This window comes from Tyto alba, unplaced genomic scaffold (genome assembly GCF_018691265.1).
Source record: "Tyto alba isolate M040663 unplaced genomic scaffold, T.alba_DEE_v4.0 Super-Scaffold_16, whole genome shotgun sequence".
NCBI lineage: Eukaryota > Metazoa > Chordata > Aves > Strigiformes > Tytonidae > Tyto > Tyto alba.
In genome coordinates, this window is record NW_024881278.1 from 14,944,501 (window position 1) to 14,962,256 (window position 17,756).

Sequence of the window (17,756 nt, forward strand, 5' to 3'; positions counted from 1 at the left end):
GTGTACTTCTGTTGTGGCATTTCTCAGAGCTTGTTTGTAACCACCCCTTCTACCTCTTAAGTTTCACGGGCCTCATTCAATTTTACTATAGTTGGTAGCACACAGAGGATCAGGATGCACCTGCAAACTAGTGGCACATGGTACTTCCTTGAGTTGAAGGTTCCAAGCTGGCACTGTGCACAGAGAATGCTTCATGTAACAATAGGCCGTTGTTCTTTCCAGCTCAGTCTACGCATAGAGATTCACCAACATATAAATAAATGGTACTCTTGAACAACCTGAAACTATTTGTATATTGTGAAGGGGTGGGGGGGAGGAATTGTTTGCATCTTCTAGAGGTGAACAAAGAAAATAAAGTGAAAGATGTTGAGATGTATGACTAAACATTTTCAATAAATGCAATTCACAGGTTTATACTTGTTTAGAAGTATTTAACCACAAATATCTTCATGTAAATAACATTACATGAATTTGTCATCATGAATGACCATTAAATGAATTTGTATCACATGATACACAGTAATTATAGCTATCATGCTGACCCCATGATTCAAAATGAATATTTTTAAAAAGAAAGTATATGCCAGTATTTTTAAACTGAACAGCAGATATCTACCTTAAAGAGATCTTTAACAGTAAGAAAATGCCGAGCCATGGAACACCAGTAATAGCAAACGCTTCTTTACCAGTTTAACCTTTCCCCCAGATAGCCTTTCATCATTTCCTTGGTGCTTTTCTTAAGAAACATGCCTTTTTTAAAAAGACTCAAACTACCCAACAAGTTTATTTGAAAACTAAATGTCTGCCAAAAATTAGGCATTTGCAATGTTACTTCTGGTATGAGCTAATATATTTTAGAAATAAAAATTGTAGCTGAAGTTTCAGAAAAAATGTCAGTTTTCCCACAGTTATATAACATTTGACCAGACAGTTTCTGATTTGTTTAGTGATGTAAACACAACCACTGCGTTATACTGACAGCCACACAAAACGTAAGAGAAACTTGCACTTTAACCCTTGGTAATAATATCAAGATTTTGAACAGCTACGGATGCATCATTTGCATTTTCAGTGCCATACCAAATTGAATTTAGCACTGCCTAAACCCAGAGCTGCAGCTGATTAAAAAAAGAAAACGTAAGTCAAATGATAAAGCTACATAGTTTAGTACATCAAAACAAAACCAAGGACAATGGTATTTGTATAAGGTTCCAAAAATATACAGATGGGGGCAAAAAAAAAAAAAAAAAAAATCACTGTACACAACTCTGAGGTTGTTAAAGTGACCAGAGAGACTGAACAGTGCAAGACATGCTTTTCCAGTTACAAGCTCAAAACAGAAGTGCAAAAGAAATTAAAGCTTTGTCTGAAGTGATTTACCTTTTAGGGTAAGGAAAGCTTAGTCATCAGTGTTACAGAGAAATTTCCATCCCACCCCACCCCCAACACATAGACACAAAATAGTTTAAGTTTTTCCATAATACAGCATTTCATTCAAATGATGTCCCCCTGAGCTTGGTTACTGTAGGGACAATTTCTCTGATACTTATTAGATGTCAGCCTACGAATCAAGCAATGCATAGGCAGCTTCTCAATTCTCCAGCTTCAGCTAACGATACCTGAAATTCACAGACAGTGAAAGTGGCAGATAGCCCGGGCTCACACTCTCCTGCAACTACCTTTGTAAGACCACCTCATCATAAGAAAGCAGTTGTGCTGAAAGCCGATGCGACGTTATGGCTGAGGAACAAATTGCTTTACAGGTCTCTGTGCTCTCTCCCAGAGTTAAGAACGATTTCAGGCAAGTGCTTTTAGCAGGCTGGCTAAGCTGTACATGCATCTATCCATGCAAATGTGGAATACGGCTCCCAACACCTAGAACCAGGGGGTGTGCACGTGAAGACTGGAGAGAAGGCCCTTCCTCCTAAGTTTACAAAAATATATAGCCAATACTGTAGTTTAAGAAGTCAGTTTTACTCATTACAGAGATCCCCAAAAAGTATTAACTACTTTTCAGACATTCCAGACAAGGTCACTTGTAACAAAAAAGATCACGTTCTCTAAAACAAGATTTTAAAAGTGGATCTTTCCTTCAAGTGAATAGGACATCTGTTTTTACGCTTAACTTTTTAGTCAGTTAAGACTGAGTTTATTTAAGATTTTATGTGAACATATGCATAAACACAAATAAGTTTACTTTAAACACATCTGCACAGAAAAAAAGATTAACCCTTCAAAACATAACAGAGCAGGTCTGGTTAGTATGTAACTATTGCAAATCTTAAAGATTCTGTGCATTAGGCCCACCCATACAGAAAGCAGGGGAAAAGTCTCAATGAAAGAAAATTACTGTTCAAGTCTAAGTGGTGTTTTGAAGAGCCAGCAGCCTAAGTGACACCATGAAGCTAGTCACAGTATCCAAACAAGCAGACTTGCTTGGGCTACTAAAGCAGTGTTTCCTCCCAAAGGTGTCATTTACTCCCAAATTATTTTCTGTTTCGAAGGCGTTTAGATTTCCTAGGACAGTCTGTGGATTCAACCGCCTTCCTCCGTTTTCTAGGAGATTGTTCATTTGAGCCAGAACCTGAGGAATTTCCTACTGTACTCTCCATCACCTCTCGCAGCTTCCGTTCGAGCTCAGCCAATCGGGCATTCTGTTCACCTATGATTTGGGTTTGCTCAAGCAGTTTCTGATCTTGATCTTGGAGTTGTTTCTGTTGCTCTTGCACTTTGATGCGAAGCTCTGAGATTTCCCGCTTTAGCGCTGTCAAGCCCGTGCCATTTGCTTTTACTTGCTGCTGGAGTTTGGTAACTTCCTGTCTTGAAGGGTTCTGCTTGGAGAACAGCTGCATTGTTGTCAGTGCTGCAGAAGGCCCTGGAACTTCAGAGAAAACAGTGATTAACCCTCTACAACTTCAAGACAAAGGCAGAAATTGTGTCCTAGTTTTCGTATTTCGCTTATCCCTACTCCCCAAACATGAATCTGAATAGTGGTTTCAAGTTATGTGAATGTGTAAACAGATTTACAGCCATTTAAGTGTCTGACAAGAGCATATGGTATCTCAGAGCACAACTAGTTTCTTTTAAAATACCCAGATATTCAGTAGTCTGGAAAAGAGCTCATCATTCATATATTGTGTATAAGCCCCTCTCCTTTTGCTGTATCAAAAACTGTAGAGATATTACCTTGTCATCAAGACTTAGTGTCACAGATGCGAAGTCAAAACCCCACAACATGTTTATAAATTACTTATTACAGGATAGTTACATTAAATAAATATATTTCAATCGAGCAGTACAATTTTGCTGTCTTAGTTGTAGACAGCTAACGTTCTAAATTTTTGTGGTTTGGGGCTTAACAAGATACTGAGTTTAACTTACTTTTTAGAAGAAAGGAATTTATTTTTCATGTTTCTTTAGAATGACTCTTCCTAAGTACTAAAACCATACTGGAATTTGAGCTTGGGAACGTTGATTTTAATAAAGTTCCTGTAAATCAAGGAGACTAACAGCTACTGTATAATTTCTTTCACTTTTCCTATCATAAAAGATAGTCATCACTTCTTACATCACTTTTCTAGAAATGCTACGCAAGATGCAACTTTTAAGCACTACAAAGACAGAACTGTGTGGAACAGCCTACAACAGTCATCCTCCTCCTTTTTTTATTCCTTTAAGATGCCAGCATATCTACAGTTAAAGGGTTGTCATTAGATAGGTTATGCTCCTCCCCCAACACAAGATAAACATTTCTATGACACATAAAGCCTTGGCCTTGAAAAGCCGGTTGATATCAACCATGGTTTTGGGCAGTACTTCCTCAACTAAGAGACTCAATGGAATTGAGGTACAATTAACAGGATATAATTAAGAGGTGGTATACACACCTACGGCTAAAAGGATGGACAGGACATACCCAAAACAAGGAGCTCCTACAGTTAGGCCTATCATTTTTACTTAAAATGATTTTTGTTTTGGTTGGGTTTTTTTTGAATTAAGTTACCCTTTCAGAGAGTTAATTTCACAGTTTCTAAGGAGCATGAAGATGTTCAGCACAGGAAAAACACTACAGTTCTACTAACCTCTTGCTTTTGCCCATTATATGAGGCGACTACCTTAGACTCTGGTTCACAAAAGTTCTGGCAAGTCTGACAGTGTGTATGAAGGATCAGTTTAACTGTTTATTTATAGACTGTTATTTTAATTGCCTTTTCACTATTACTGTTATTTTAATTGCCTTTTCACTATTACCCGTAAGTATTTTGCTTGTTAGCATATACATTAGTGCCCCAGGAAAGTCAAGAAGCTATGTACAAGTATGTTCTAGCTCTCTACGTACTACAACAGCTTAGGCTAATTCATCTGCTGATTGTCCTAAAAATAAAAGGCATCGAGTCGGCATCGCATGTGCCAAATTTCAACCAAGTGCAATGATAAAGTCTCATTCATTGGAGGCACAAAAGCATTTGTTTAATGAATACACACTATGCATAATTCTAACATACATTCAAGTGACTGTTCTTTTGGTAGTACAAAGGCTTAAAGTTCAAAGCAAATGAATTTCAGTTTGCATTCTTAAGAAACAAGTATCATCAATATTTATGTAATAAAGCTCAAATTTAAGGGAGGGAGCTTTAAAAAGATACAGTGCTGTTAATTTTTACAGAAAAACTAAATAAAAAACTTAACTATATGTTGGAATTAATACCTGGGGCAGTTCCTATCAGACGTCCCGATACATCTGACCCAGGCATCTTTCTTTTCAGTATTGGAACAATCTTCTCATCAAAATATTCCATAGCCATGGAGGAAATGTCCCTTAGTTCTTGAAGAACTTCATGAGCTCTCTGAGGAGCTCTTGTAGAGTTTACATACCTTAGCACACGATAAATTTCATCTATTACCTAAAACATTTAAGAAGAATTAGGATTTTCTGATAAAGGCAAGATTATTTCAGATCATTCTAGAAATGCTGGCATATTCAGGGGCTTTTACTACATAACTGTTGCATACCACTGTGTGCTTTAGTTCTAGATCAGCTTTTTGAAATTAAGTGCTGTTTGTGATACATCAGAGAAGCTGTTCACTTGATCACAACTCTCTTCAAACTCATGAAATGCTCATCGTGTGAAATTTTACTACATCTATACTTGAGTTCTAAATTACATAATCTATACTCAGCAGAGCATAATTGTTTCTTTTTGGAGAACTTGAAGCAAGCAAGATACTCTAAGCCACACTGAAGAGCAGTCACTGCCCCAGCCAGTTACAAGGCATACAAAACACATCAATGGAACAGCAAGAATTATCGTCATTTAGGCCTGAAGAGGTGTAAATATTTACATGAGTCCACTTGCATTCACCCAAAATATTGAAAACTCAGATTAAGTCCAAAATATATTAATTTATAACACATCAATCCACTGCTGACGGAGGACATAAGCACCCTCTTAACAGGTCTGACAAACAACCCCTTTGGTTAGGAGAGATACAGAGAGATGAAAGGTGTCTCACTAATCTATGAATTATAGTCTGAGGCAGATCAAGATAGGTGTGCTGGTCCTCTTATCACCGAATCTACTGACACAGATATTTTGCACAGGATTAAGAATGGTTGAAGAGTCTCCTGATGAACACAGATCTTAAGGCCTTAGAATCACAGGTGAAACAATACAGTTGCATCTTGTGTTTTAATAAAGGAAGCTTAGATAAAAGAATTGCAAAAGCTAAACAAGACTGAAGTGTCTCATCATGCCACAAATTTAGTGAAGACTTCTCTAATTTTACCCATATTATATCCTGTTAGCAACAACATCCTCAAAGCATTGTCCTGCCATTCTTGATGTAAAATCGTGCAGTAGCACTCTGCTATCACCAAAAAGCTCCACCCAGTACGCTGAACCTCAAATCAGGATTCACAAATTCTAACACATACTCACTTCCTGTCAGTTCTGTGGCAACTTCATTCAAACGAAATTTCCTGAGGGGAGCAGGGCAGGTCAGGGGGGAAACCACAGACTGTAAGTGAACAATAAGCCCTGAATCTGCTTGACCAAAATAGAATTTCCTGGTGAATTGGTAAACGTGCTGAAAGAGCAGTGGCACTAGCAAGCTCATATACTAAGTAAATAATTAAAAAAAACCTTTTAGCTGTTATATCAGAATACAAACAAGGTCCTTATGACTCAGTGCCCACAAGGAAAATGGCTGGCAAGCTCACATGCCCAACTCCTACACACCCCAGGTCTAGATTGAGTATTGCCTTTCTATCTACTCTTCAAAAAAGAAAGGCAATATTTCTATTAAGTAGTCCATTTACTATGTGAATATCAAGGACTTAAGTTTATTTGACTTTATATTATCTTACATTTTTAAAAATATATGGTATATATAAAAATATAAAGTCAAATAAGCATAAATATATTAAATTATAATGATTTCATTTAAAATTAATTAAATATCAAGTCAACAAGAATGTACAGAAATCAAGTTACCTCTTCAAGATAAAAGTACATTTCATGTCAACAGCCTATCCTATTGTACTGAATGTAAAAATGCCTGCTATGCTTCATCTGAATCCAACAGCCGACTTTTCCATTCATCCCAGTGCAAATTGGTTATCTGCCCATGAAAAATTAATACCAACATATCCAAACCTCACATGGAAAGATTCATGAATAGAGCATTAGGCTAATGTTCACAGATCTTGTTTCAACCCTGAGCTGTACCAGTCTTCCTGAGATCATGATTTTGTCAATGCCACATGCACTTCTGTTTTCACAGCTTACAAAACATTGGTACCTCTGATGTACATCTGGCTTGCATAATTTATATTTTATATTGGGGTAGTATTCTGAAACACCAGAACTGTTCAGTGGTATAATGTTTAACACACTTTATCTACATTTAAAACTAATTCCAACTACTGTATAAAAATACCCCATCCACTGTAATACTGAACAGTGTTTCCACATACTAGATACCTTAATTCAATTAATCTGAAGTACTCAAGCCCTTAAGAAAGGTGCCTAATATATTCCTGATTGACTGAGTCCTTAGTGTTATACGTAGTCTAAATTACTACATCTTCTGATGACCTGGCATCCAGCTGTTTTGTACAATTAACATTCATACTTAAACCCTACATATCATGTGTTTCTTGTAAAAGGCTGTATAGTATGTATATGCCACAAGTCAAACATCAGAATTAAGAGAGAATATAATGGAAAATGGAACTCAAGCTTAAAACAATATATACATAGAACCTCGTTCATTCATTTCAGCATGCTATAGCATAGTTTGGCTTGTGTTTGTTTGCAAGTATCTGAAACACAGTTTCAGTATATATATATACGTATTATAAATTTGTCCCAGCTGTCCCAGGTTAAGTTACAAAATCAGATTTTTTAAACACAGATACACATTCACATAGTACAGTCTACTACATTTTACCTTTCCAGGTATGAAGCAACAGAGATTGGAATCCACATACTTCATGAAAGTCATATTTAACAGAGAGAGTCTCGTTTCTACAGCAGCAAGGATGTCTGCATGACGAGCTAATGAATGGTTTCTTCTTTCTGACTCCCGTCTAGAAGACACACCATTAAGTGACACTGATTAACAACGAGTCAACAAAATGAAACTAAAATCACTCAAGTTAATTTCACCCTTAAAACCCTCTGAGGTTTGAAAATGTAACCACTAACATTAGTTCTGTCTTTATTGGAAAAAAATGATACAGATTGAAAACCAGCTAGTAATAGCAAGCTACACTTTCTTAGACAAAATTTGTTCTCTAAATAGTTAATGCATCTTATGCGATCCATAAACTCTGTATGTAATTTAGGACTATTCAGAAAGTACTAACTAGCAGTAGACACTGAGTCAGTGCAAATATTTTTATCCCCCTATATTCCTACAGTTAGTACTCCAATGCAATTGACATAAATTTATTATTAGTGTTTTCTACAAAGTTTAGGTTGGGATATAAGCTCTTTTGACAAGGGATCTCGACAGTAAGTAGCATTTAGTTTCTTCACTCTGACTAGGAAATCTGACAGGATACAACAGCAGCTGCACTTACCGGAAAAAGGAGAAAAGACATTGCTTTAGTGAGAAACTAGCTTCCAGTAATGCTCACATGTCAAATCCCCCTCCCTTTCCCCTGTTTAATCCTTGTCACTGGAAAACCTTGCTTTTTTTTAAACAGTCGTAGATAAATAATCAGTGAAGGCAATCGGTCTTGAAAGGGAATGGCATTTATTCATTCCTAGGAGTCTTTGCTCGATTTGCCAAAAGAGTTGAGTAATACAGGACCCACTCTTCTTTTCTCTGTTTAAAATACCAGAGACACTTTCCAATATTCCAGTTCATAGTATATGACTACTTACATTCATCCACACCATTATTCTGTAATTAGATCTTAGGTTCAAGGTGCTTTTGGGAAAAATGAAATAAAAACAAATGTGACTCAGATTTTCAAGATATGTAAGCGGAATTATCCAGCAAGAAATCCTTTTCAATATTCTGCTTAAAAGAATCTAGCACATATAAGTTTAACTACAGTTTTAATTGGTACATACCTCGGAAGCTGAGCTTTAACTTGCTTTTGACACAAGCTGTGGTATCTTTCCACTTTCAGAAATCCCTGATTTAACATTCTCTGGCAAACCAAGTCCATTCGCTTACAAACCTGTATTTAAAAAGAAAATGTAGGGCCACAAGTCACTTTTACTGTTATCTTATCCATACCTGCTGGGTAGTAAAAGATACTCTTACCAGTTTTTGCTCCAATTCGAGAAGCAGAAACTGTGGTTGAGCTTAAGGCAACACCATCTCTAGCAATGATCACGATACTCCAAACAGGAGAAGCTATGTTCCACACAGTGCACAAATTAATCTCCTGATATTGCCTAATAGGAGACAGTAGGCTGAATGCCACCCATATATAAGCAGATACAATTTCCTCTGATTTTATGGAAGTTGCAAATGCCTTTGCCTGGCTTTTAACTTGGTCTCCAGAGTGATTCTCGTAGATCAAGTTAATATTTTGTAGTCTCAAAAAAGAAGCCTTTAAAGACAAAAAATCATGATGGTTTTCTTTCAGCCTTTAAGGCTTATGTATTTGAAGACGGCTACAATTAAATTTAAAAGCTTATGCAATACAGTGCATGGGAAACAAGATTCCTTTTTGTGTAAAAAAAGTCTCCTCTTCTCTGTTTAGCAGATTCCTTTATTTGCTATGTTGGAAACCCATAGCCTCAATTTTTTCCACAGATTTAAGGAGAAAAAACATTAATAGCTACAGAAGATATAATAAACTGCTAAATTTAAACCTTCACAAAATAACCAGTTACAAGACAAAGCCAACTTGTACAAAAGTTTAAAGTAATTGCAATTCAGTTCTGAAGATGCAAGACCTTAGTGAACCAACTGTCCTTTGAAATTGTTTTGGGGTGTTTTTTTGTACTAAAGTGCACAACTTCCACTGTGATCCCACTTTCCAACTCATTAGCTTTGTTGTTTGTTTTAAATAAACACTCATTCCCTCCATACACTACTCATTTCATAATTCTAAAGTCTATGTAAGTTTGTACCTTGAGGAAGAAGATTCTCACTTCTCCCAGAAAAGCCTGCTATTATTTTCTGTTTATATGGAAGCCACTATTTAAAGTTCTACTTTCTGTGAGTCTTTCTCTAGTCACAGCTAGTTTCAGTTCGGTAAGAACTGACCATTTTCAAACAGACCTGCATTAACAGACCATTAAGAAATTGCTGTCAATCTGTCTGTGCTCCTTTGTGTTAGATCTTCCTTGTTAACAGTCAAAAGAGAAGGATCAGACAGGCTAACTACAGAGGGACAGTCTCAGCACACTCTTCCCCACATTCTCTAAATGAACTAAATCATCTCCAGTGTATATAAAAATAATGCTGGCCCTTCAACTACAGGAATAAGGAAATTGTCACCTTTCCCCTGTTAGCTGCATTAGGGATGCCTAGATCTGATACCATTTTCGAGTACAAGACCTTACAGCTGACTTGTGGTTCTAATGCTACCAAACGCCTGACCGAGGACCCAGTACCTGCACAAGGGCTCCGTTAGCCACGCCATTATTCAGCACAAGAGAAAAGCCAGCCTAGGTACAGTGTTAGGTGCAAGTTCAGAAGCAGCACCGAAAGGGTGCTTTTCACTGTGGGGACACTGACACCTGGTGGCAGCAAGGACCTTTCCCTGTGCTGAAGCCCTCCCACACCCAAGACACTAAGTCACGATGGGTAAACACAACTGCACTCCATTTTTAAACGCTGGATTTCTGAAAATCTTAACTCATTTGCTTACGCTGCACAGCATGAAGAATTATTTGCTCCAGCTTCTGGACATTACCCATATTTGTGCCAATAATCAGTCTAGAGCCCAAACACCGAACAGATACCATCAGAAACCAAAAATGTTTGCAACTTATTTTACTAATCATCTCTTAATTTTCAGCTGATTCCTGATGTCACCATTTAAACTATATGGCACCTGTATTTATAGGAAGAAAATGTCTCTTATAGACTGCACAGTCAGCAGTCATACGCAAAGCAGCATTATTATACTTTTAAGTGTTCATATTAGTCTAAACAGTTTGATACTAGCTATTCAATGGACCATAAGAAAGTAAAAAGTTAGATTTGCTCGTATTTGTCACAGTGTCATAAAGCTGAAAGAGCCTGAGTTTCCTCAAATGTCAGGTCCAACCAGACACTGTGTTCAAATTTCAGTGTTTGAAAGTTATTCCAAGTCCATGTGAAAAACCGAATGAGAAGTTAGTGCTTCTTAGCATGCTGGCTTATATGCAGTAACAGCTTCTATGAAAGAACTAATTTTCCAGTTCATTTGTAAACAAACTAAACTGACACAATCTGCTAGATGACTACTACCAGCTTCCCTTTCCTCAAGCACGTCTTACTTCTTCCAAGCTTCACTAACAGATAACCAATATCAAACAGAGATAAAAATATCCTAAAGTATTAGATGTAATATATGTTCTTTTTCTTAGAGGCTACACAGACACCATGTTTCATAATGCCTTTCTGGGGTAAAGTCTAAGTGATAAAACGTTGATGACTTCAACAAGAAGCTTTAAAATAGAAATGCCTGTAAATACAGCTTTACTGAAACTGTGGGAAGATTAAAGCTGTGCTGTCCAAAGGCTATCAGCCCTTATTTGTGCTGTGCAGAAAATAAGCACAAGTTTGCTGCAGAATCTAAGACACTTCTGATGTGTGTCAGAATCAAAGATAACCTTCTCCTTAGAGTGTTCATGGAAGGAGGTTACAGATTGTTTTTAATCATGCTTGCTGTAGTAATAGACTGAATGGAAGTACATTTCCAAGCTCAGCCATGGGAATGGAAAGAAACTGGAACATAAGAATTTCATTATCCCACGCAGGTAAAAACTCTAGAGCTTCGGTAGGTCATTAAAAAAATCACAGTAAAAGCAGCCTTCAAAATCTGGAAGCTAGCTAGCTTTCATTATCAGCACACATACTAGACAGCAGCTTGTCCAGAACATTACAGCTTCAGATATAAGGATCTTCTGGGTCTTCTGCGCTTCTCTTACACTGACATATCAGAGGAAGCAGATGAAGTAAATACTCAAAAGGGCTGAAGGTAAACTGCTGCTGCTTTTCCTCTCATTCACTTTACCTGAACAAAAGTTTCCTAGCTCAAGATTTGCACTAAGGCATAATTTCAGACACAATTGTATTCTGAATACCTATTGTTTAGTCTCCATTACTTAAGATCTACTTCACTGCTTAACCAGTAGATGCACAATGAGAAGCCCATGGTCTTGCCTTGCCTGATGGCAATCATCATAAGCAGGAAATGTTCTTTACCTCTTCCTTTGGTGACACAAAAAGACTTATGGATCTTGAGCCTTGGATTATGTTCCTCATTATGCTCTACATAAACAATGCAGGTCCCTATCTCTATTTTAATATGAAAACTTGCTGATGTTCTATGTCCTCCCACCCAGACACCTCCTTAGTCTGTCATCTTATACACACTCTAGATCTAACAGCAGTTCAACTCAAAGGTTTTTATTTTGTTTGTGGATTGGGTGGTTGTTTTGGTTTGTGTTTTTTTTTTTGTTTTGTTTTTGATCAGTGAGCTAAGGTGATACCAGAAAAAGAAAGAGATTAAGACATTCATTTCCTTCAATGCTGGGATCCAGCGAATGCATCACAGTGATCAATTTAGGGAATCCACATTTTGTGTCTACACATGTATGATCAAACTTCATTTAGGTTGACTGGTGTCCTGGATTATATCTTCCTACCTTCCTCAGAATGCTTTATTCCATGGAATGTCACATTCTAAGGGGTTAATGCAGCTGCTTTCAGACATATTTTTAATATGCATGAGACCTAATCAATATAATCTCTGTCATTCAATTAATGTGGTCCTGCAACATATCTTTAGCAGAATATTACTCATTATAAGATACACACATTTATCTTTGATAAACAGCTCAAGTCAGTTCTCATAGAGAAATTTGCCCTTTGTGTATTCCTGTCCTATATTGCACAAGTGTCTCCCAAGGCTACTTCTAGCCTTTCAAAATCTGAAAGTGATGAAAGTTCATCGTGAATATATGCCTAGGCATTGTTCTGTTTAAAGGCTACCTTAATTCTCTGTCAACGGCATCTGGAGTTACTCAAAACACCCAGTTTCTTCCTCTCAGTGAGCTGTCAGAACACCTTCAGTTCTGAACGGCCATCTGAAAGACCTAGCAGATCAAGCTCATGTGGCTATGAGCTACACTTCTGACTAGGTCAAACCAGAAGGGCTCTGATTCTTTACATTACCGCTGGTTAACAAAGACAAGTACACTTTCTTAGAAGCATGCTCATAATGCCTTTAGATGTGCTTAAGGGAAGAGTAAGGCATTTGAAGGAGATTAAGTTTCTTGACTGTCACTGACTCAAACTAAAACCAGGGAAAGAGCAACTGAATAGTTTCCTTCATTTTGCCCCTAGTATTGTTCCATGTGTGTGTCAGAGCTGGTATTTATCCATTCTGGTTTTGCACATTTCTGAAACTTCAGAAAGGGGCAGTCATCTTCTGGGAAGATGAACTTGCAGGTGCTACATAAGAGAGCATAAAAGTGTTGCATTTTACTTCTTAAGTAGCACAGAGTTTAACGGCTGGTTTAGTCCATATACTATCATGTTTCCTATTGTCAACTTCACTGCTGACATAGCATTGCTTACAAACATGAACTTAGCCTTACAGGAAATAAAAACCTTCTATTGACTAGTGATAGCTCCCACGGGCACTACCATTTATAAAATGAAATGGGAAAGTTGAGCACAGGGCTGTGTCTAGCACTGCAATTCAGACCATGCAGCACTAAGCATACTCAAATAGTGTATGTTCTTCTCTTCCCTTCATTCAAGCTGTAAGTAGTCAAAAGCAGAGGCTGCAATCCAAAAAAGCAGTACTATATCTTTTTCACAAATCTACTACCTACTCTCACAGAAAAGGCAAAAGTCTTTAGTGGACTGACAGCATGCTAGAAATATTTAGGTACTGGTGCAGTATGAATGAGAACACATTTTCTGCTTGAAGAGCTTTCAGTTTAAAGTCACAGTCAGGGTGCAACACTTCAGGTTGCCAATCCAACATACATGCAGTCTAATTTTCTGCAGAAATATACTTGTAATATTATCTAGTTTAGGCTAATAGAGTTCTTAAAATAGAAAGAGTACAGTACATGCAAGTTTACTGAGGGTTACATAAGCTATGCATTACTTCCCTCCCCATTATTCCATTTACAACATCATAAGAAATTCAGTAAGATAGCAGCTTATCATATTATGTCATAGTTTACATCAAGCTCCATATGCAGGCAGTTTAAGATTGATATACACTCATTTCCTCACTGACAGCTGCGCTTTTATTTGGCATTATAAAGTTCAGAGGTAGAGGTAATATCTTTTATTAGATCTACTACTATGATTGGAAGAAGCAGGCAGCCTTTCAGGCAGACAAGGGTTTTCATACATCTTTTTTTGCCACAATTTCTAGATAGGGTAGGGTCCCTCGAGCAGCAGGCTCACCATCTCCTGCACTTATACGCTTAAGCTCTATAAGTAAAAATAAATACATGCATGAGACACAATAGAGTAGTTCCCCAGGAAAAGCATTCACCACAAGAAGTAAGCCTCCAGCAGCCCAGCAATTTCTCACAGAGGACGTCCGGAATGAAAGAAGCAAGAGATGATACAAGACCTTTGGGAATGCGTGTACGGAGGCAGACACCTACACGGCTGTACCCGAGGCTCGGGGGCGGCTGGGGAAAAGGTGGGAAGCCCCATCCCGCCCCTTCCCCAGCGAGAGCAGCAGCGCGACGGGGGGCAGCAGGGGCCGCCGCCACCTCCCCACCTCCTCCCAGCGCTGCTCCCGGCCAGCCAGGCGAGCTTGCCCCGGCCGCAGCAGGGCTCCTCGCCCGCCCCGCCGCCTCCCCTCCCGGGCCCCTACCAGGCGGAGCTGGCTCGTCTCGTCGTAGGACAGGAAGCCGAGGATGCTCTCGATCGCCACGATGGGCAGCCCCATGAGCGTGTTGCTCTGAGGCGGCGGCTCCAAGGGCGCCAGAGCCTCGGGAGACTCCGAGACCGGGGGCGGGGAGAGCCGCGCCGAGCCCAGGGCGCCGCCTTCCCCCTCCGACAGGAGCCGCTCCTCCGGCGCCGCCATCTTGAAGCCCGTCCTTCCTCCGCTGAGGGAGGGGAGCAAGCCTTCCTATGACGACACTTCCGCCCCCGTTTGCACCAGACGAGCCGCCCCGCCCCGCCCCGCCCCGCCCGGCCGCGAGGGGGCGGCAGAGGGCGCGGCCGTTGATCGTCCCTCAGCGGCGTGGCCCCGGCGCTGCCTCCCCCGGGGCCGTTGTCCTCACCCCCCCACGCCACCCCACACCTCTCCGTACCCCCCCGCACCCCCCCGCCGACCCGGGCAGCCCTCGGACAACGCGTCCCCCGGCACTGAAGCGCCTGCAGGGGCGGAGGACTGCGGCCCGGCAGCCCCTTCCGCCGGCTGAGGGTGGGGGGACCGAGGTGTGGTGGAGGCTGCTCAGAATTCCGCCCCCGCTCCAGCCAAGCGCTGAGCACCCCACCGGGGGCTGATTTAAAACAAAGGGCTGGAAATCAATCCGTTGGACCGTGTGGAGTGGAAGGTTGAGGCTCGCTGGCGGTGAACGTGGTGGAGGATAAATGCACAAGCGGGGTTTGATAAGGGTGTTAAGACGCACAGGAAAACCACCACCGCGTGCCTGGTGGGTTCCTTACACGAGGTACATAAGCAACCACCACTGGCTGTGGCTGGAAGCGGCGCCCTGAGCTCCCCACACCAGCAGCCAGACACCCCGCAACTGGAGTTTTGCAGGTTAGTTTTACATGTGTCATTGAGAAGCTACAGGGCTTTTTTCTCCCCCACTCTGTAGAAGAAGTAAAAGTAAGGCAGTCGAGGAGGCTGCAGGAGCTCATAGAGATGTAGGCTGTCCTAAGGTGGAAGGGGCCCACCAGGATCATCCAAGCCTGCTCCTCACTCCCCACAGGACAACCTAAAAGTTAAATCATATATTTCTATCCAAATGCCGACTGGCTTGGGGCTGGGAGCCCTTCCCCAAGGAGCCCACTGTTCCCATGCCAGACCACCCTCTGTATGAGGATCTTTTCCCTAATAAGCAACCTGAACTTCCTCTGAGGCAGCTTTACACCATCCCTCTCCATGCCCCCTCCTGAGGAAACTCTGTGAGAAAGACCTCCAAAAACTTAATCGCTGCTGTTGCTCAGGGGTACAGCAGTGCTGCCTCCACACGGCAGGAGCAGTGCCAGCTGCACAGGCGCAGCAGCCCCCCAAGAAAATATGGTTGAATTACAGTTTGGCAGCTACAGGATGGAAAATTACTTCTGGAGCTCTTAAGTGAGGCACACCTACTTCTCACAAATGTAATCCAGGCCTTTCTATTCTACATATATATGGGTGAGCACCCGTCTTTTGTGGCCCACCTGGACCTACCCCTGCCTTGGCCAGGGTGTGCAGGGGGAGCCCCAGCAGCTGGGGTGAGAAATGGGTGTGCACATCTGCTGTTGGCATTTGGGGGCCAGAGCCAGCTGGCAGAAACTACAAACCAGTGCTTGGAACCAGACATTATTGAGAGGCGAAATACCTAGAATAAAACAAACTCTGCTCCTTTATTTGCCTTTAATCTTGCATATTAGGGAGGTTTCTTGAAAGTAATAGCTGGGGCAGCAAAGGGATGGGACCAATGGCTGTTTCTAGAACAGTGCCTGGTGCTTCTGAGCATGGTCACAAACACACCATAGTTTCACAACCGTTTTAGCCTGACAGAACTTGGCACAGCCGTTGAGAGGAATGATGCCAATCTCCTCTGCCTTCAGCTGCTGCTGCTGCTTTTTTCACATCAGTAGCACTAGGTGTGGGTGCTTGATTGGGGAACTGGTGCTACTGAAGACTGACTTGCCAAAGAAAATCACTAGGCGAATGCCAGAAGTGATGGTAGTAAAGTGTATGGGAAAAAGCCATAAAATGTTTGGGGAGAATGGAACCACTTTTCACAGTACCTGCACCAAGGTCATACAGCTTAAAATGTTACAGGACTAAAGCATTAGCTGTCTGCATCATCCCTGTACATTTTTTTCAGACATACTTCTTTTCTTTGAAGGTTTATCTTAACCCATTTCTTTCATGTGCAAATTCCTCCTTTCCTCAGAAACCTACCTGCAACCTCTTTCTTAAAAAAAAAGAATTTGCAACTGGGAAAGAATTAACTTGGGAGCAGGGCAAATGCAAGGGTAAGCCTTTATGTGTGTCATCCTAATGGCACTCCAAAAATGTGCACTGAAATTAATATTTCCTTTTTGGGAGCAGGACACTGTGTGCCTTGTACAGATCTGGAAGTGTTTTGCTCCCCTCCACCCCAACTCATCAATGCCATTGTAAAATGATCTGGCTCTCTTGGAACAAGGGTTTTATTATTGTGCATGATTTTAAGACCTGATCTCCTTTTACATGCCCACTCAGCAATTTAAAACACACTCGGGAGAATTCTTTATAAACTTGTGACTTGGCATGTGAAGTTGGGGCTGGCAGTCCATTAATGATTTAAAAGCAAGTGGTTTTTTTCATCCTACCCAAGCATATATAATTTAAGATAGTTTCAAGAATGCTTTTTTGTTTTGTCATATAATTTGAAAAAATTGAGTTTTTAAGATACAGGTTTACATTTAATTAATATAAGCCATATGTTCTGTATGTTTATTGTATTACTAAGTAGAACATGTTAATAATATGCGCAATATATATTTTATGTTATTAACCGAATAAATAGTTTTATAGTTAATAAGTCTACTTCAGTAAGTGGGTTAATTCTACTGCCTTCCAGGTCAGTATTCACATCCTAATTTGCAAAAATGCAAACTGCATGTGCTTTCATAAAATCCCCATGACAGACTCTCTAGTGCCTTAAATTTTCAGCTACTATGGGATAGCGTAAAGCCAGACAACTTGATAATACTTCCTAAAAGGGATGAAATAAACTTATACAGAGTCTATTGCATGTCAAGTAACATGCAAACATTTTGTCGATATTTTACAGCTCATGCAGAATACATACTCCATTTGCCTTATTTGGGTTACCAATCATTTCGATTTCTGCAATTCTTGTAAGATTAAAAAAATCTTGAAA

The 17,756-nt window shown here is 40.2% G+C and overlaps 1 protein-coding gene across 1 annotated transcript; it reads right to left on the minus strand.

Annotated features, from left to right (window-relative positions):
* Positions 1–765: 765 nt before the first annotated feature.
* Positions 766–14,767, minus strand: FBXO28 (F-box protein 28). Its single transcript, XM_032989427.2, has 5 exons — positions 14,534–14,767; positions 8,586–8,695; positions 7,453–7,591; positions 4,709–4,904; positions 766–2,881 (listed from the first exon to the last, which is right to left on the minus strand). Exons 1-5 carry the CDS (start codon positions 14,744–14,746, stop codon positions 2,487–2,489), a joined length of 1,053 nt encoding a protein of 350 aa, XP_032845318.2. The 5' UTR covers positions 14,747–14,767; the 3' UTR covers positions 766–2,486.
* Between the last annotated feature and the right edge of the window lie 2,989 nt (positions 14,768–17,756).